Genomic DNA, 20,866 nt, shown 5'->3' with positions numbered 1-20,866 from the left:
CTCCCGCCAGCATTACTGCAAACGTGACTGGGAAGAGTTGCATTGCGGTGTGCTTAGCAGGACAGTTGATGACACGGTGGCGTTCGGTTGCGGGGAGGTTGTCGGAAAAGCAACAGAAAAACCCGTTTCGGAAACTGTGCGGTATTCCGGTTAATCTTAATTTTATTGCTAAGTATATAACAGGTAAATTACAACCTATCCACGATTCCTCGACATTGGAAAGGAAATAGAATTCCAGCCTCCCCGGCGGGCCTACCCCGGCGGGCGGGGCACGGAACGGTAGGACGGAAGCTAGAACCGGAGGGTGGAGGGGCGGGTTTTGCATTATGCAACGCTCCACAGCACGAGCGGAACCATCGGAAACCGGTTTCGCGTTCTGTCGCTCGGGGCGGCAAGCAAAGGGGTACGTGTGTGTTTGTGTTGAGAGTGGTCATGGCGATAAGATTATTCTACCAGTGGACGGGTAGATGGGGACAGGACGTGTGTGTGTGTGTGATTTTCAGTTGCAGTTGCATTCCCGGTCGGTTCACCGCACGCTCGCTCTCCCACCAGGCTGCTCCATTCTCCGGCGCTCCGCTTGTTGTGGTCCCTTCCCTTCGGGTCAATCTCTGTGTTTGTGCGCGCTTGTGTGTCTGTCTGTATACGCTTCCGATCCCGTTCACGTGTCCCCTGCCTGCGTGAGCCCAAACCCCCCCCCCCCCCACTACACCAGATCGTAATCGATCCGCGCGCCCATCCGCCGCAGCGCGATGATCGTATTGACCGCCTTGATCCAGCGCTTCTTGATAACATAGCGTTTCAACTTTGTTTTTGTCACAGATAGCTCGGTGGTGCTCTGGGCGGTCGTTTCCGCCAGCCACGGATGCCGCAGCGCCTTCCGCGCGGTCAGCCGCCGCTCGCCGTCCCGCACCAGCAGCTTGCGCACGAAGTCCTTCGCGCTGTCCGACACCGCGTCGAACGATTTGTAGTCGAACGTGTACGCGCCCTGCAGGACGTTCGTCATCGTGGCCTGGTCGTCGCCGCCCACGAACGGTGACAGCCCGGAGAGGCTGTTTGGCGGGTTGCGAACGAGCGGGTTTGTTTGTTTTTTGGTTTTTGGCGCATTCGTGGGGGCAAAAAAGATGTTTGGAGCATTGATGAAAGTGTGCGATGCGATGCGTGGTGACGCGCGTAGTGGTGACAGTGATGAGAGCGGCAAGACGCAATTTACGTGACAAAAGTGGATAACAGGGGAGAGAGAGAAAAAAGAGAGAAAGAAAGAGAGAAAAAAAGCGTGAAAGGAAGAGAAATATGAAAAAAACACTAAAGCGAATGAATGAACACGAAAACGGATGTTACACAGCACAGTTGGAGTTGCATTTCCAGAGCAGTTGGTGTGAGAGTAGTATAGCACATTCTTATCTTATTCTTATAAGGAATGTTTGATAGTAATGCAATCTAATGTCTTTAATGTCCATTTTTAATCAACCACACACACATAAAGTCATTATTTTTAACGAACTCTCACAGTTGTGCTCTGGGAACGCCGCAGCCGACTTGTAACGAACTGTTCACATACAACTATCTCGTAAACGTTAGTGTCACAGGGTGCTGGAGTTTAGTGTTGCGTAAAGTGCGCAAACGAAACGTGTACGATAATCAATTAGTGTGTCAGGGCAGCAGAGTGTGGCCAACAGCTGGGCAATAAGGTATCTCCGGCATCTTGTCCAATTCCCGGAAATGGACTTTCCAAACGATTCCATGCAATGCTGTACAGTCGTATAAATGTTTAAAATTATTTATCTTTCCCCCGCCGAACGTGTGTACGAGGGGGGAATTTCCAACACGTGCTTGAAAGTGCGTTCGGGTATTTTTCACCCCTCATTAGCACGAAAGATCCCGTGGTTTTGCAGGTCCACAGGGGAAGGGAAAAGAATACGATTAAAACATAGAAAAAAATCCAATCGGCACGGGATTTTGGAAAATCGCACGCTCGCTCGCTTGAAATAGATGGGGAAGTTTCACCCTTTTGCTATGCTAATTTCCACCTGTGCCGGGCGCGCTCTGTTATTATGTCATGTACTGTGGTATCTCCGAAATGAATGAAGTTGCAAATGCACCAAGCGATCGGGTTGATTTGTATGCGCGCGAGTGTATGCTAATGAGGGCACCGTTGCCGGTCACGGGTCCCACGCGGCTGAGTTGAAGAAACTCAGTGCTCAGGGGGATTTACCGGTGGGGATAATGTATGAGGAGGGGGGATCGATCCTCCTCGAGCATTGATTACGGTTTACGGTGTGATTAAATCGATATTCGTTCGCATTGGCTGTGTGAGGTGTGCAGCAGTTTAATGATCGATTGGAGCGGTGAGGAGGGGTTTACATCCCAAAAGGGGGATTTTCGTTTTCAAAGTCACTTTTTTCTAATTTCTTTTCCATAAAATGGGAATCCTTTACATTCGTTTAACACGTGGCCATGCATGGGGATGAATGGAAGGCACACACACACACACACGCCAACAGCGGGCAGTGATGGAAGCAACGTGAATTAAAAGACGGAAAAATCACGAATATTTACGAACGTTGAACGATAAACGGGCAGGCACAGTGAACGCCAGGAAGAACCAATTAAATTGAGATGCATCCGCATCGTTTCTTCCCACAGCTCAATGCTGCGCCCCTTGCCGTTGATGGTCCAACAGGAATGGTGGGAACGGAGCACGAAAACGACGCGGGCGCGATCGATCCGTCCATCGATTACCGGTAATAAAAACCAAATCAAAACGGTATGTTACCAAGAACACTTCGCTAGTGAGGAAACATATAATTGCAAACACGCTTGAATTGGCGGCGCAGTTTTGCGTGCGATCACAGTGCTGGTCAATACGTGATCAGTATTCGGGCACACAAAAAAGGAGATTACATTTAGGTGAATTAGGAAATTGTTTGTTTTTTTTTTTGCTTATTTAGCTCTTCAGTGCCACTACAAAAATGGGAAAAGAAAAACCAATTAAATGGGCTCCAATTGATGAGAAAAAAAGGAGAAATAAATTTAAAACAATACTATCGAATGTTGTAAGAAAGTAAAACTAAAAAGAAATACCAAAACAAAGAGGTAACAAAACAAAAGAAAGGCAAAAGTAGAAACAATTTAAAACAAAATGATATGAAACAAAAAGTAGTAAAATAATAGAGAAAAAACTACTAAACAGATAAAAGTAGCACATTACGAAGTAAAAATGGAAACACAAGTAGTAAGAATAGTGAAAAAAAAGATGCACAAATGAACGAAGTAAGGACTCAAACTACTCCGCAACAGCAACGGAACACCCTGTTTCGCGAGGGGGTAATGTAAATGTCGTCCGGATCAGACACACAAAAAAAAACAGGAAAAAAGGACAGAGGAAGAAAGCGTACGTACTGTGAATGGTTCTTGTGAATGAACCACTTCCCCTACCGGGCGGTTAGCGTAAGCGTAAGCGAAAGACACCCTACAAAGTCAGCGTCAGCTGAAGGCAAACGGGAGAGCGTGAGGTGAGTTATTTCCGGTTGTGAAAAACAACCAAACAGTCCGCAAGCAAAACCCTGTGGCCCGGCCACGCGCTTGAAGAAGACGCGCTCGCTCCTTGCGCTGCTGGAAGCGCGAACGCCGCGCGTCACGCTTGTTTCGTGCGCCGCGCCAATTAGTAGCTCCATTACACCGTTACACGCGTGTGAAGCGCAGTAATGACTTGTCAGGTGCACCGGTGCACCAAGCGGGGTTATGATGGTAGCGTTCGGCTGCATGTTTAAATCCCAGGCGGAAGCAAAGCAAAGCCGGAAAAAAAAACCGCGCGCTGAATGCAATGAATGCGGTAACGAAGCGGACAACGCACAGTGTCAAGGTGTGGGGGCAGTACTCACAGTACGTAGCAGATCACGCCCAGGCTCCACATGTCGGTGTAGAAGTAGATCTCGTCAAAGTTGAGCACCTCCGGGGCGGCAAACTCGGCCGTGCCGAACATCACCTGCAGCTTCTTGCCCGGATCGTACCGGCGCGCGAACCCGAAGTCGATGATCTTGATCCGATTGCCCGTCTTTGTGAGGCAGAGAATGTTTTCTGGCTGCAATGGGGGGCAAAGATGAAGAAAATCGGGTGCATGTGAGTGTTTAAATAAAAAAAAAACGAAAGAGACGGACGGATTGCGGTTGACTCACCTTCATGTCTAGGTGGATGATGCTCCGGCTGTGAATGTACTCCATGCCCTCGCAGATCTGCCGCATGAAGACGGCGCACGCTTTCTCCGTCAGCACGAAATCGTCGTCAATGACGCGCTCGAACAGCTCGCCACCTTGAATGCTGCAAGTGCAGAGGGGTGACATGAGCGCTAGATGAGTGGCTATGGTGGTAGCGGGAGACCTGGCAGACGTGTGGGGCCGCACGTTCCGTGCGAAGGTCACACCATTCCGAATGGGGCATGACGGCGGGGTGAGTCGTAATAGTCGCGCAGTGCGACGCTTTCGTAGCGTGTTTAACAACTGTTGCGCCGTTTCTAACGCCATTTTCTTTCTGTCTTCTTTTTTTTTTTGCTCTCCATCTCGGTAGGACTCACCCGCCACCCGAAGGACGCGAGACCAACAAAACACTCGCACACGGGCATACTTACAGCTCGAGGATGACGTAGAACTTGTTCTCGTAGTCGAACGCATCGTACAGCTGGATCAGCCGGGGATGGTGCAGGCAGCTCATGATGTCGATCTCGCGCACCATGTCGCCCCGGTCCTTCTTCTTCTTGTAGGGGATAATCTTGGCCGCCAGCTCTAGCCCGGTCGCCTTCTCGCGGCAGTGAAACACCGTGCCGAAGGTGCCGCGCCCGAGCTCGGGCAGTATCTCGAACTGCTGCTTCGGGTCGACGTCCAGCTTGAGCTGCACCTCCCGGAACGGGAAGGATGGTGCGAGGTCTGTTTGGGGGGAGGAAAGAGGAGAGAAAGAGTGAGTGAGGAGAAGCATTTGTTTAGCCATTTTGTATTTGTGTGTCGGGCAGCGAAAAAAGGGCCAACACGTGGAGACCGTGGCAACCTTGGACTGGACAAGTCAATGAAAATAAGACACGGTGGCGGCGGCGGTGGCGGTGGCAGTGTTGGTTTGTTTACTTGGAAAACACACACACGGATCGCGGTAAAAGTGGATGATTTTCTCTCCTCGTTGACGCTTTGTCTAGGTGCGTCTCGCACAGTTCGTTCGGTGTGGTGAGACGTAGTTTCTAAAAGTTGTTATTAGATTTATCTACATGTGTTTTTGTTGTTGTTGTTGTTGTTTGATTTCGATGGGAAAGGGGAAAAGTAGGATTTTTCTTTTTGGCACTAACGATCTACGCGATCTTACTACTTGCGTTATATGAGATTTATGTGAAAATCCGAATCCGATTCTTATTGGATTCTATTGGATTGGCATCCCTGGGGCAACAAACGTATGTCTCTGCTACTGAAACAGTATTTGTGTGGAGATGTCACTGTTGAACTTCATGATAGAAATAAGAGATTCAAACAACAATCAAATTGCCACTACAAACGTTTGTTCGTGCAGTTCATCTCTTTCATGCATTTCAAACAGGAATTGTGAGGATCTTTCTTTGTATTTGCCTTTCTATTCCAGATTTGAGGACAATAATACACACACTCCAAGATGTAATCCCTCACTTCTCACTGTGGCAAACTCCCAAAACTCCTTAATGGACGAGACCTTCGATATTTTCCATTCCATTTAAGCATAAACGAAGTGATATTGAATTTGGAAGAATTTACCGTACAACGTTGTACACATGTTTCCAAAACTTGTTGTTCGATGTATGACGTGAATTAGTCGCTTTGTACTCCAAAGCTTAAGCTGATCATCTGGAACAACGATTGCGCGCCTTCAAAATGTTCCTTTGCCACTTTAAACGTATGAAACTGCTTAGTCACGGGTTTCACTTTAGACTGCTTGAGAACCAATAACGCTTCTTGTTAAGAAAGATCTTCCATCCTCTCTCAAAGAAAGTTGATACTGTTACTGAACACCCCCAAATCATTCACAGAACTTCACATCAAATATCTGCCTTTACTCACACCGCGGTTTGCACAAGCTCCACACTCTCGCAACGTCCATGCTGAACTGATTTCCATTCGCTGCGACTTTTCGCAACCGACTGAAATCAGAGACACACGAACGCGATCGTACCTCACGCTCCCAGCAAACCCATCCCGCATCGAATCGCGCTTAATTGGAGGTAGAATCCACACCTCGGAATTGCGATCCACACCTTTCCTCACACACACACACACACACACACACACACCCACTGTTTCGAATCACGCTTCATATTTCGTCCTTTGGCCTCTCGGCGCCATTGACCGTGGCCGCAGCAGCTACGTTCAGCCCCGGCTGGTTCGGTGCTGCTCCTCCGTGTTAGTGTCGTGTGTGTGTGTGTTTACTGATGCTGATGCGTTGTGACAGGACTGGCCTGCTCTGCCTCCAAAGCGCGCGATCGTCGTGCCCCCCCCCCTGCCCCACGTGGGGAGTGTTTTGTTGAACCTTGTGAAATCGGGTCGGACATTTATGTCGCTTTCGCACCCGCCCCCGGGATCCCGCCCAGTTGACCGTGACAGGCCAGAAGGGACCGGTGATGGTACAAAACAATAAGAGGAGAGTCAACGGTGAACCAAACGGCGACTGCGAGAGTCAGAGGACACCGTTGCCGTTCGAGCGTGAGGCCATTTATTCCGCACTATCTCCAAAACATAAAAGAACGTCTGTTGGCTTTGCATTTCTGGGGACGTCTTCTGGGTGCGAGAGAAGAAGGGGAGCGTGGGAGAGAGAGATCGTGGTCCAATAAATCAAATCAATTAGGGAATTAAAGCGTGACGGTGCTCTGTTTCTGCTTGGCATCGGTTGGCAGGGTGTGTGGTTTTTCGTTCTACCGTGACCAATGTCTGCGGTACGGTGAAATGGGGTTTTCGTGAGCTCTAAACCCTGTTCTCAAAAAGCGCGTCGCATCGTTGCACGTTTTCGTTACTTGAACTAAAATAGTGTGAAAGACCCTAAGATCATCATCATAATATTTGGTAGAGCAATCAATTTTTGCAACCAACAACACACGATCAGTGAAATGTGATTTTTATTGCCAAAACAAACGATCTTAATCCCATAACAAACCTTCGTCGTATAAAGTGAAGCGTGCTGCGTGGTTGTAAGTAATATCGTTTCACTTCCATTATACAACCTCCAAAAAAAAAACAACAGCAAGGGATAATCATTTGGTTGAACGCTGATGGAATTAGTGATGTACTCTCTGGAGCGCACCTACGGCTCCGGCCCGACTCCGGCTATCGTTAGTGGTGTTGGGGGATTCAGGATTCGTAAGATTCAAAGATTCAATCCTTAGAATGATTCAATCGGATCGGATCCCATTTGTAGGATTTGAATCCCTAAAAGATTCCTTTGCGAATGGGATTTGATTGCGACTCGATTGGGATTGCGATTCGATGGGGATTCAATGGGGATTCTGATTGGGATTGCGATTCGATGGGGATTCTGATTGCGATTGAGCTTGCGATTGAAATTAGAGGCTGTCCCCGAAATACGCTATTAATGGGGGTCGAGAGAAATCACCGATCTCTAATTTCGGAAGTCGAATCACGCAGTTTTCAGTCAAAATATAGCATGTAATGAAACATTTAATGAGAAGTTTTTGTCACTAAATAAATTATTCGATTTAATATTGAATGAAGGTCCGCGTATCTCGGGGACCTGTACTAATTATGATGTAAGTACTGTAAAGTTAAATAATTAAGAGTAAATCCCCCTCCAGGATTGGGATTCGAAGATTCGAATCCCTTCTGAGATTCATTTTTCCCATCACTAATTGGTAGTTCGATTCCAACATCGGCAAAATGGGAACCACTAGCTCCACCCAGAATCGGAATCGTCCGGAATCAGAGTCGTCCAGAGTAGGAGTCGTCCGGAGTCGTCCGAAGTCGCCCGGAATCGGAATCGATCGTCCGAAGACGATCGGTGTAATGTTTTTGTGGTCAGGCATTTCATTTCGTGGCGTTTTTTCCTCTTTCACTTTGCGTGTGCACTTCCTAAGTAGGTCTTGCTTTCTAAGACTGGAAGGTTTTACGATACTAGCCAACTGCTTCATATGGAAGTTGACAGTTGGGGGCTGTAATCATGTCAACACTCCATACTAAACCACAAGCAAAGTGCACGCAAATTTCAACTCATTTTATACAGTAAAAAGAAAACAAAACGATTTAAAAATGCATCATTGTTTGTACACAAATGGTGAAATCCAATATGGCGGATCGTAATTTTGAAATGGATACAACCCGCATGATGAATATTGTTCCATCGACAGGCTGAAATTTCAGCTTTCTGGCTTACAATATGGAAGAGGCCACTACCGTTTTGTGCCCACCGGGGTCAGAGTTCGCTTTTCGCGTGCACTTCATATAGAGGCCTTTGTTTCGAAGGCCGACACCGGACGTCTTCGTACAACTCCGACTACGGCTTACTCCGGGCGACTTCGACTCCAGACGTCTCCGACTCTGACCAACTCCGGGCGATTCCAGGCGTCTTCAATTGACTCCATAACGGCTGGGGATAATGCCACCGGAGTCTGTTCCGAAATTGTCGGAGCCGTATCGTAGTTTGGCCAACTTTACCCATCACTAGAGGGAACACGTGTCCCCATCCCCGTGAAAGGATTGTTTAGCTCAGCTGTTCCACCAGCCGCACAGTTTGTAGCATCGCCAAGACGATGAGACACCATTTGTTGGTAGGAATTTTCCGCACACACACACATACAGACGGCCAGCAGTGGCAGGTACAGCTTCACACACAGCAGCAACACCACCAAACAACCATTCAAAAACGCGACTAGCGGGTTTGCATTGCGGGCGGGTGTAAATAAATGTTAAATTATTGTTCTACCGAAACAGCGCCGCAAACCGAACAGAGCTCTCGATGGCGTCGTTCTTTTCCTTTCCGCCGTTCCTTTCCGCACGAACAACGGCAGCCACATAAAAATAGACGCCACGGTTCAATCGGTGACACGCGTGGAGTTTTGAATTCGCTGAAATTTACCCACACCGGCCTGTCGGGCCTCGTTGCCATCCCTCTGCGATGCCGATTGTGTGTGCGCGAAAGAATCGGCAATCGCCAAGCGTTGTTCACAATCGAGCTAGTAAAGCAGAGAGTAGAAGGAACCGTCGAAGAGTTCAAGAGCAAAATGTGCGTTCGTTAGGTGGGAAAGATTCACGGTGATTTTAGCGGTTTAATGCCGGAAAAAAGATACGAGAGGACCTTCTTAAGTTACAGTCGTTTGATAGCGCAATTTGAGATCCTGTTCGAGAAAGATCGCGATGTAAGATCGAGGTATTTGAAGAAAGAGATATGGGTTTATTTTTGCTTATGATCGCAAAACGACAAAGATAAGCGCAAAGATTAGTACAGAACGACTTATTTTGAGCATTTAGCATCCTTTGTCGATCAACAAGAAGATTCAAATATGGATGGAATATGTCATAAAAGCTTGTTTGTGTTGATAGGACCACTTAAACCTAAAGGGAATAAGTATTTTACTACTAATTACATTGTCCTTTGCTTAAGCAATGCTATGGCTGGGTTTGTAGAGCTGAAACTGTAACAAAACGATCATTTCACCCACTGACTATTCTCCTTTGATTTGTAGTTAATTTTAATAACTAACACTCGTACAGAAACATGTATGATAACGGCCCCAGCCTTCTAACGCTACATTGTCTGTTAGGAACAGCTCAGCGTATTCCCTATACCCGTTCACACACACCAATACCTGTTCAGCGACGCTCAGTGGTGGTTTTTCTGGGTTCGATGGTTCTATTTTCGGCATTGACCACTTTGGCCCCACCACCACACTAGCGAACGATTGTGTCCGGCTGACACGATATGATCTAACCAGCCAGCAGCAGCAGCAGCCAGGAACAGCTGGCCCGCAAACAGCGCGGCTTTTCGAGGATGATAAACCGTCCGGATCAGCAATCACTTTCTCCGTTGGTGGAGGAATGCGTCTACCGATGGAACCGTGCTTTTTTGATGGCATGTCACATAAAAATTTGTATCTCTTTCCCCTGTGTGTGTGTGTGTGTGTGAGGGCATGGAGAAGGAAGTATCAATTTGAAGCGTTCAAGCGTTTCCGTTCCACACGCCCGGACCGCAACCACATCTGGTCGCTGAGGCGGACATCTGGAGGGAAGCCCGGCCCGGTGATGCCGCGTGACAAAATCCCTCTCACGCCTCACTGTAATGGTGTGTGTGTGTCTGTTTTTTATGGATTTTTGTTTTTTCTTCTGTTTTTTTTTAGCTCGATCGTGTGGCCAAACACCCAGCCAAACAGGAAATGTTCTTGTCAATCTCTTCGATCTGTGCAGCCCCAACCGCATCAGCGTCCCAGCGTTTGGCGTTCCATCGGGCCGTGGCTTTGGCACCGGTTTCATCGCCAACAGTCGCCAAATTCGGCACACATGTGTGGAGGAGCGTGTTTGTGTGCGTGTGTGTGTTCCCTAGTACATCGAACACAGCCCTTACTGCACAATTTACTCTGTTTTTCGGCACCAAATTTTGGGACATCATATTCACTCGGCTGGTGGTACGTACGCAGAGGGTAAAAGATCAAGTGCAAGGCAGTACGTTGATCCATTGTCGACCGAGGGGCAAATGGCGATGGCGACCACGGTACCGATGGGAAGCGGCCAAAGTCGTTCACTTCTGAGTCGCTGTGACTTGACTGACCAAGCGGCGATGGTAATTAGTCGTAAAATTCGTTAAATCTTTCCCGCGCCTGTGCGTCTTACGGTGCCGGCCAGTGCCAGTGCCAGTGGCAAGAAACATTATTCCGAACACGTACGTTACGTGCACTTTGTGTGTTTGTGTGTGTGTTCGGTGCGGTGCCAAATTTGTTTTAGCGAGCGATTCATCAACATAAACATAAAGCGGGGCCTGTGAATGTTAAGGTTAAGTAAAATGGATTGTTTGAGTGGGAGAGGGGGAAAGGGAGATAACCTGATGCGGAAAGGGTTTAAATATTCACGTGTGTTTGCGTGCGCAATAGCATGCATTATGACGCGGAGGTACTTTCAAAGATAAGATTAAAGCCTGCAATAAAGGAGAGTCTTCACTGTAAGTTTAGTTCAACTGTGTCATATTTGTAGCTCTCTCGAACTTTATCGTTCTTAATGTACCTTAAATTACATCAGCAGGACGGATTCAAGTGATTTATACTTGCGATTAAATAAGTCGCGATCGTATTACAGGGTTTTCCACGATTCATTGTTTATTTCCCGTAATTTGTTGAGTCCGTCTCACGATGAATTCGCCGCTTCCTATATTTATTTGAATCGTAGCATTAGATAGCAATACAATTAAACCAAAAATAATGGGAATGATTCAAACAACTTTGGGAAGCTTCCACAAATTTTCCGGAAATAGTCAATAAGTCTTGGGAATTCCTTCATTGTTTTAAGATTTGTTCTACGTCCGTCATACGGTTTGCACTAGTGATCGGGAAAGTTGGCAAACATGTAGAGTTTTGGAACGTTTTGAAACCAACTGCGGAAGCATTATCCGGACCTTTTAGAAATCGCCTGGAATCGTCCGGAATCATCCAGAGTCGTCCAGAGTCGTCCGGAGTCATCCAGAGTCGATAGGATTCGTCGGGAGCCGGCAATAGTCGCCCGTAGAGTCGTCTAGAGTGGGCCGGAGACTGCCGGTGTAATGTTTTTTAGTTAGCCACAAACACATTGCACCGGCATGTCTTCGTCGGACTCTAGGCGAGCTCAAATGTCTCCGACTCTGTCTCTGGACGACTCCGATTCCGGGTGGAACTTTGGGTTCCAATTTTGCCGTAGTTGGAATCGGGCTTACAAATAGCCGGAGTCGGAACGGAGTCGTCCGGAGTCGCGGAGCGATCAAACTACTATTTTGCACGCTGTATTGTATTTGCATGTAATGTGTATGTATTGGTTTATCTGCCCATGGGGGTGTTCGATATAACGCGTAAACAACCTTTGTTATCCAAAATTTTCCAACTGTTAACAAAATTTCAAGAAACAACTCCATACTTAAGTAACATAAGCATCATTATTATCAAAGTTTATTGTGAAGGAACTAAACCATAAAACATTCCAATCAGACCGTACAAAGATAAAGTACAATTGGATATTACAGCGCTACTCCAATAAGTGCTTTCTTATTGTATGTATTCTTGTATATATGACATCTCTTTTCCTACTGCTGCATTCCCATATTAAATTAAACGTAATTTAATCCCAAAAATTTATTCAACTTTGAGATACTAAAATTTAAAATATTCATTAAACCCCTATGACCTCTGCACAACAGTGCACAATGAGCAAGAGATTGGCTTGCCTTCATAATTAGCCGTACCGTTTTTCTCACTCGACCTGATTTAGCTTAATTCTTCACATTTCCTCTTTCTCTACCCTCAAAAAATTCGATGAATGTTTTAGTGCCCCTTTTTTAATGAACCCTTTTTCAACCCACTCTCAGGACGCTCTCGAAACAATTGCTTTCATTCGCACCTTGCTTCCGGCGTGTGGCTTACCTGTTCCCTTACAAATAGTGCCTTTTAGTCCCGCAGTCGAAATGGCGCAATCCGAACAAAATGTTTCCCCACACCTTCCCGCGCTGCCAAGATATTCCCCGCGGGTGCCAGACAAACGCTCGAGTGTGTTTGATTTATGTCTCGGTGACCTTCACGATTTATAACGCTACTGTCGCGATCTGTCGCGCCGCGAGGCCATCCATTAGCGATCGTTCGTAGTGGTGGTGGTGGTGGTAGAATCAAGAATGAGTTAAGGCGGAGAGAGAACCACTCACAGAGAGCGTGAGAGAGAATTATAACATAAGATTTTACTTGAATTTTTAATGTGTCAGCTTGGTAAAATAGTTTCCATTACAAACAGTTTTCCGAAATTATTCTTATTCAGGTTCAGGTTTGATTTGTTTGCAAGGATGATTCGTGCACCTCAGTTTATCACCTTTGGTACGGTCGTTGGCTGGTTGTTCAGCCGTTGGCTGCGAGGTTTCTGTCGGCTGATCGGTCCCATCTGGCACCGATCACCGTCCGGGCAGGCAAGCGAACGTGCGGCACTGTTTGTGTTTGTGGTGTCTTGTTGTGCCCTCCGTCGGGCGCGCCTGCCTGTGTCTGTGTGTTGGTTGTATCGTGTACCAGCTACCGGGCGTCTCCATTGAATTTGCGCCACACAGCAGGCGTGGCGTTGCTTTTCCTGCGCCACACATGAACCACCTTGACATCCGCGTTTACGAGCATCAGTTGTGTGCCCTGACCTTGGCGTTTTGTCGGGGCTGCGTTTTGTGTTATGGTTTGCGGGTTATGTTGGTTACCCCTCACCGGGGCACAATGGGAGTGAACGGAATGCTTTCCCTTTTTCTTGTTTGTTGAGGGTCTAAGCAGAAACCTCGACGCAAGGTGAGGTTATTAGCAAATGTTCGCACTCAGCGGTATGCGGTGCTAATGCCATGTCGCATTACATACGCGGGAATAGTTATTTATTTCCCACGGCACGGTTCGTTTTCTGTTCTGTCGTTTAGTAGATATTTTAGCATTATGCAATGAGGGTTTTGTGTTGGACCAGGATGGTGTAAACAACGCCATTCGGTGAATGAGTTAGAAAGGCAAATGGGCATTTTTATTTTCACCATTCATTCACACTTTCGATCGTTTGATCGTTCGTTTGAGCGATCGTTTTGAGGCCTCGTAGTGTTGTTGAACTCACTGTAGGATCACGTTTTAAGTAGCTTCCATATAGATGAAATTTCCTTTCACAAATACATACGTTAGTAAGAAAAGAAAACAACAGCTTAACCTCTCTATCTAGCTTCCGAACCTATCTCCATTAGCATGCAATTGGCTACCAAATATTTGCATTCATATTACTGGCTGTTTTGCTGTACTATTTGTTACTTTTTCCACGAAACAATAACATAAAGTTTATTTCTTTGTGCTCCTTTTAGCAAACGGATGGTCGCAATGATTTTAAAATAGAAATTAGACTGTTACTACCAAGAAAAGCGGGTTGAATGGATTTTATTTTGTTTTCATTTTGATTGTTGCACGTTGCATTGTCACTTCATACCATCTATCAGTCGTATTGCCTTCGAGTTTCAGTGCGCTTTTGCTATACCAAAACAACGACCGAATCTCAAATGTGTATTCATTTGACAAAAAAAAACAACCGAAAAGTCAGTAAATTTTCCTTCAAACGTCTTTCTTCATTCCGCTAAAAGTGAATGTTTGCCAATAAAAAACAAAATAAAAAAAGCACCACAATAATTATAAAATCTCTTAAGCTTCCCGCTCATCCCAAACCTTTCCACTGTCACGCCATCGTACCGTTGGGAGGGCGAACGAACGCACGCAAATGACGCGAACGCATATTGGCAGGCGTCACACACCGGCCAGATGTTATCGCCCATTTCGTCGGCATGCGACGATACACAAAAACGGGGAAAGCAAAACCAAAGCCACAAAAAAAAAAAAAGAAAAACACAGAAACAAGCAGCCGAGCCCGAGACGCTGCTGCACCATGCCCCCAAAATGCTTCAATCGGGTAGCGGGATCATCACAACAATGCACACGCCGTTGCGGGATTCCTTGCGCACTGGCGTGATGTGATGATGCTTGGCCCCGGGACCCGCCGTCTGCCAAATGCTGGCCCGACTGACTGCTGCATACGAATTGGCACGGGTTTTGTGTTTTGGAGATGCTAGCCGGCACGGAGGAGGAGATTGAAGAAGATTCCGTTGCCGATGTTTGCGATTGGGGTGCGATTTATTTGGTGCGTATCGAAAGACGATCATCGTTATTTGCGGGGTTTGGGCCCGAACGGACGGCAGTAAAACCCGGCACTGTCTGATCGGGGAATGGGATTAGATGTTTTTAGTGGTTCGTGCAGTTAATTGGAGCGGATGGTCTGATCGCTTGGCGGCAGAAGAGCGTTTGGAGGGAAATTAGGTTGTTGTTGAGTGTCTGGGAGCGTTTGGTTGAGGTTTTTAGAATAACGTTATTTAAATAAGTTTATTGTAGCCGTGTTATAAAAGGCTATATTGTTTAAGCTTTATAGGAAACGTTTGTAGTATAGGTTTGATTTTTTACATACAGTGAATTAGGAGCGATTAGTGTATCAATGTTTCAGAATTATCGATGGATTTATGCACACTAGGCGCCTCCATCTGTTACAGTCATCCACAACCGAAAAAGACAAATAATAATTTACTAGAGAAACAAAAACTTATTGATTGACTTATAAACGGCTTGCTGAAGCGTGGTTATGTTTATAGAATCCCGTACAATGCGTTTGACGTTTCGTATCGATCATCTCATCAACTACACCACGTGTCGAGGCAGGAAAATGTTTAGCTTTGCCTGTCTTCGCTCGAGGTATGTTCGTTTCTTTCACACACACACGCGCGCAAACACTCCCCCCTTCGAATGGTCATGTAGCAACAAATCTCTGCTAATCCCGGGTATCAATTATCACGTCCACGCACACTTTGCAGACGGATCAACCGGGCGAGGGCAGTGCCTTATCTTCCTTATTTTCGTGCAAAGTGGCGAACGTTCGCTTTATCGTTCTCTCTCGTGTGTATGTGTGTGTGTGTGTGTGTGGTGGATCTTCCCGGTCTTGTCATGCAACGCTAGCTTGTACACGAAACGTGCCGTTTCAACAAAACACTGGTAAAATAATAATAAAACCATGCGCCTCGCCCTTCCTCCCGGATCTCCCCGGTCGTAGGAAGAAAACATCACCATCACCGCCGAAAAGCATCGAAATGAGACATTTCAATTCTAATTTTAGTTGACACTATGCCAAAGTACCAACCGACTCTTCCCCATCCGAGAAACGTTCCGTTGATGGAAGCAGAGAAAAAGAGCGAAAGAGCCAGTAGGTCACTTTTGGCTTAGGCGATCGCTTGCCCCGCGGGACGGGAAGGAAATAATAATTTTCCACTTTAAGCGATCATTCCGCGATTTCGATCATTATGATGGTGTTTGCACCGCTCGGTTGCAACGGGCAGGAGCGAGGGTTGATTTATTGCTGGCAAATATTTTCATTGACAAATAAGCCAACTTATGGACGAGCTGCAGTGTGTGATTCGTTAAAAATCGTGGCGCGCGTGTATGTGAGAGAGAGAGTGTGTGTGTTTGTGAATCACATAATGAGGTTTATTATTGGCGTTTTTGAGTGAGGAATTATTTTTATTAAGCTTAACAAGCGTGTTGCATTCCACTGGAGGTAAACAGCGTGTTTTTGGCTCGTGGTAGAAGATGCTGCCGGTGATCGTTAACTTTGTTTCGATGGCAAAACGGCAAACCATCTGGATTGGAGAGTGATGTGGGAAGGGAAATGGCACTGTTTTTTGTCATCCTTCGCATGAAGGATTGGTAATAATGATCACCTACAGCAATACATACTAATTCAGAACCATTTAATGAGTAATTAAACAGATATATTTTAAAAAATTGCGAATGTTTGCTTTACTATTGATTGCAAAATATCTCCTCCAATGACTCTTTATGGATGTTTAATCCTTGTTCTATTGGAACCAATTTCAACAGAACACAAAGTCGTATTATTACTAAATAAAATTTTCTTTAGTTTTATATTAATAATAATAATAAAAGACTGATTTATTCTAAAAGATATTTTTTTGCAAACAAACGACATGGGCAAGATTTACAGGGTTGTCCAGGGGTTCTTATAGTTGTGGGACACTTCATAGATTCTTTCTTATTAGAACTTCATATGATGGAAATTGGACTCTATGGCATCGTTTTTGGACAGACTTCTTGGAAATTCGTATTGGATTTGTCCAACTAGTGTGCTATAGAGTCCAATTCACATTACATTAAGTTCTTTTCACGTAAGAAGGAGTCAATAAAGTGTCCCACAGCTATGAGTACTCCTGGACAACCTGTATATCAAACATATTATACTTTGCCTCAGTGTAGTGCATTAATACTATCCATATTTTAAGACAAAATTATCAACAAAACTTAGCACAATTTCTCAGCTTCTCCATGGATCGATGAAGCCCTTTTCTTTTCTTATGAATGAACGCCCCACGTCATCCATTCAAAAATCTACCCATCTTTACCCGATCATCAACGTGCCGATTGCAGCAAGCAAGCACCGTACCGCGCATTTTTGCGATCGTTTTCTACTCACTCTTTTCGCTTTCATATCTCCCCAGCACGAGGATGAAAAATGTGCATCATATTGTGACGATTTGTGAGCTTCTTCGCCTGATCCGACCGTTGCCGGCAGCAAATTAATCAATCAAGCGGGCGGCGGCTTTACTTTCCACTCAAAAAACTCAATACCAAATCGATCAAGCGCAGCACGACCGAGGCCGGCGTTGGTCGGTTGGTTTGAGTAATTGCACCGCCAGCTGGATGGAACGGCTAGCTCTGCGGCTCTCCGAAGTGCGGTCTCCATAGAAACAGCTAGCCGCCTGTTGGTCGGGACTAATATTTCAGCATAAAGTTACGAGCGATGGGTACGCCTGGTTGTTGGTAGAATTGGAGTAAAGCGCGCGCCCGAGCGCCCACGTGCCCGAGAAGCACCTGGAGCGTACATTATAAATGCCGGCTTTGGAACGTATGAAAAAAAAAAAAAACAGAAAAAATGACTTGCCACCGAAATCGTAAACATTTCAAACACCTTTCTCGTTTCTGTGTTTGTGACGAATGTTTATGAACATGTCCGCCCAATCAGTCCGCAGGAATATTGTTGCCATTATTCTTCCTCCGCGAAACGGTTTTGGTTTCTCCCATTTCCATTCAATTCTTTTTTACCCATACAAACGGCTACTTTCCCTTCTGTCTCCTCCCTTCGCTGTCGTTCATTGTCGTGTAAGAAAATGGCGTCGAGAGTCGCACGCCACTACAGTTGGCCACAAACTCACAGTCGTATTTGACGTCAAACGGTCACCCTAATTGCGTTTGTGCCTGGTCTGGCTTGGCGGTTCGACCCATCCAAGCGAACCCCTTTCGACGAAAGTCAAGCCGCACGAGGAAAGGAAACTCGAGAGGTATGTACCACCATGTACCACCCTCCGGTTCCCGTGGCAAACCGTGGTGGCCGGTGTGGCAGGAAAATAAACGAGCTACATTGTTTACCGATCGAGTCTGCGGTAACGGCGTCGTAAAGTACAGGCCGTCGGCTTACGATTCGCACCGCGGCCACTCCAGGGATTGAACTGGGGGAGGGTTGTTTTTTTTTCTTGTGTGTGGTTCGGTTCGGATTGGCAATCGGCACGCGGAAATGGCCTATTTGCGAACGGGATGGAATTAGGGTGAGCATTCACACAGAAGGTTGATGGTGTTTTGGTGCTGAGTGAGAAAAGAAGGATCTAATCTGGGTGAAAGCATTAGCAATATGTTGAATTGTTTAATTGAGCATTGATCGCAGTATGATCGCAATGAAAGTAAGATAATAGTGTGAAATTAGTGTACACTGTAACGTGAAACACTTGTTCCAAAATTGAAATAAATGCCCTTTCGATCTTCATACTTCTACGTCTCATTATTTCAATCTAAGACTGATCGCACAGAATAGAGTCAACTAGTTAACAAATTGTTCAAACTTTTTCCAAATTTTCAGAGATTAAATTGCTGTTGTAAATTCTTGTATAAAGTCTACTCTCATGTTCAAAATCTTCTTAACGACTGTCCACTTTCCTTACCTGTGATAGGATAGTTTTCATCGACTTTATACATGCTGCTTGCGGTTGTCTTTGTCGCTAGTCTTACAGTGGAGGTTGTCTTTTGCGTAGAAGCTTTCAGCTGGGTTGTATCCCTCGTTGGAAAGAAAGAAATAGGCCCCGGGAACAACACCCTTCAAATCACAGCTTATGTAAGCAAGCTGTTCCGATGCCCCGTGTTAATAAACCGGGCTCTGATTTGCTACACTGTGCGTTACTTTCAACAGAGACACTGTGGAGCACGAGCTTACAACCATCACTTTCGTATGCATCCCACTATCACACCATGATCACTACTTGTATAGCTTATCTTGATCCAGATTTGGTTGATCAAACCCCAATTCAATCACATTTCACATACGGACGATCACTTCACTTCACCAGGACAGCGCAAAGATGTGTGTCTAAAATACACTTTTACTACACTTCAGCAAAACTACGTTGCCGTTGCCCGTTGATCAGATCGGCTTGAACGCAGGTCCTGTGTTCTCCCCTAGAAAACGTTACGCGACACTGACGGCGGGCAAAGCATCCGTAGGGAAGAAAACGCCGCGTGCGGATCGGTCCAACAGGCCAGATCCAACTCACCGCTGCTTCGTGCAGTCAGCTGGGGCTAGCGGGACTTTGCATGGTAAAGATCATCCATGCGCGCGCTCTCTCTCTCATTTCGGCATATGCTCTTGAAGAGATAGCACGTGTGAGATCGTGCTTGAGGTAAAGTTTTCCCCGCACGAGTTTTCTCTCATGGTAATCAACACAAACGCAAACTTCTCTTACGGCGGAAACGGAGCACGAGAACGGTTAACCCAGACTTACTGACCTCCAAATCATGCAGACGTCTGGGAGAGATGCATTGTACCATCTAGTTAAGGAATGTGGTCGCTGTTCGAATTCATTATTCGTATGATACTGATATATTATAATGACATTAAGAAACACTTTATTGGTGATGGCATTGACCAGAATATTTTGCAACAATTATCACATTTTCTATGTCTTATGACAGGAAGGATTGTTTTTTGAAATAAAAATAATTTAATGTAATATAAATATAATTCAACATTACGTTCGTTGTAGGTGTGCCTCCCCTGACTCGGTTGAAGCGTTCTTGAACGCAAGTATCCGTAAGCTCGCAGCCCAGTGGGGAAAAGTTGTATGCAATCCCTTACAAAACGGGTAGGGCTTAACAAGTGCTAAAGACGATATTTCATTCTTTGCTGTGAGTATGAAATCGGAACACGATATGCCTTGTGACAGAGAAGTCATCTTTGTAGGAGTGAAAGGGACAACATGCAACTTGAATTCTTTCCTGAAAGTAGGCAGTGATGGGTGCTTGCGTCATATAAAACTGGTGGAAACGGTAGGCTCACATTTTGTGATCAAGATTTTTGTGACCTAGAGTTTTGTGACCAACACTTCTGCTACCGAGAGCTATGTGACCAATATTTATGCGAACAAGAATTTTTGGAAAAAAAAAAATCTTAGAGCTCATGTTGGAAGTCGCAAGTCGCAGACGCAAGTCTTAAAATTGGCTGCAAATGTACTGAAAATCTCGCCCCGATTGGGAAATAGAGCACAATAAAATGAAATTGGTTTTAAATTTTAATGACTTAACATTATAAAATACGTTTTACGTAATCCGTGCTCCAATCTTGACGATATTTGTACTCATTTTGTATGAAATTTTAGGACTTGCGTGCAACCTGGGTCATAAGTTCTTTTTACCGATACTGCAACCTGGGTCATAAGTTCTTTTTACCGATATTTTCACTCATTTTGTATGAATTTTTAGGACTGCACGTAAGTCCTGGGTTATAAGTTCTTTTTATCAAAATTTTAACCAAGAATTGCGACCAAGATTTTTGGAAACAAAAATTAATTTAAATAGTTTGCATTTGAATCTAAGTATCACTGTTGTCCAATAACCCTGCAATCCATAAACAATATCAATATCTTTCATGCAATATCTTTCATGCAATAGTATAATGTAAAAGCACGAAATATTGTGCACAGCAGTATAACACAGTGATTACAGCCATTAAAATGTGTAGAAAAAAAACACTTTATATTTACTGAGGAA

The 20,866-nt window shown here is 45.5% G+C and overlaps 1 protein-coding gene across 3 annotated transcripts; it reads right to left on the bottom strand.

Moving 5' to 3' along the window:
• Window positions 1–26: 26 nt before the first annotated feature.
• LOC120947284 (myosin light chain kinase 2, skeletal/cardiac muscle-like) lies at window positions 27–19,393 on the bottom strand. Of its 3 annotated transcripts, none has more exons than XM_040362486.2 (5): window positions 18,769–19,393; window positions 4,625–4,919; window positions 4,176–4,317; window positions 3,882–4,081; window positions 27–1,049 (listed from the first exon to the last, which is right to left on the bottom strand). In XM_040362486.2, exons 1-5 carry the CDS (start codon window positions 18,800–18,802, stop codon window positions 704–706), a joined length of 1,017 nt encoding a protein of 338 aa, XP_040218420.1. In that variant the 5' UTR covers window positions 18,803–19,393; the 3' UTR covers window positions 27–703. The 3 variants fall into 3 exon arrangements, with proteins under 3 accessions (XP_040218420.1, XP_040218419.1, XP_040218421.2); XM_040362485.2 differs by lacking the exon at window positions 18,769–19,393 and adding an exon at window positions 6,066–7,192; XM_040362487.2 differs by lacking the exon at window positions 18,769–19,393 and adding an exon at window positions 5,763–7,189.
• Between the last annotated feature and the right edge of the window lie 1,473 nt (window positions 19,394–20,866).

The sequence above is a fragment of the Anopheles coluzzii genome, chromosome 2 (assembly GCF_943734685.1).
Source record: "Anopheles coluzzii chromosome 2, AcolN3, whole genome shotgun sequence".
NCBI lineage: Eukaryota > Metazoa > Arthropoda > Insecta > Diptera > Culicidae > Anopheles > Anopheles coluzzii.
The sequence above is the reverse complement of the archived record's forward strand: the minus strand, read 5'-3'. Positions and strand labels throughout refer to the sequence as shown.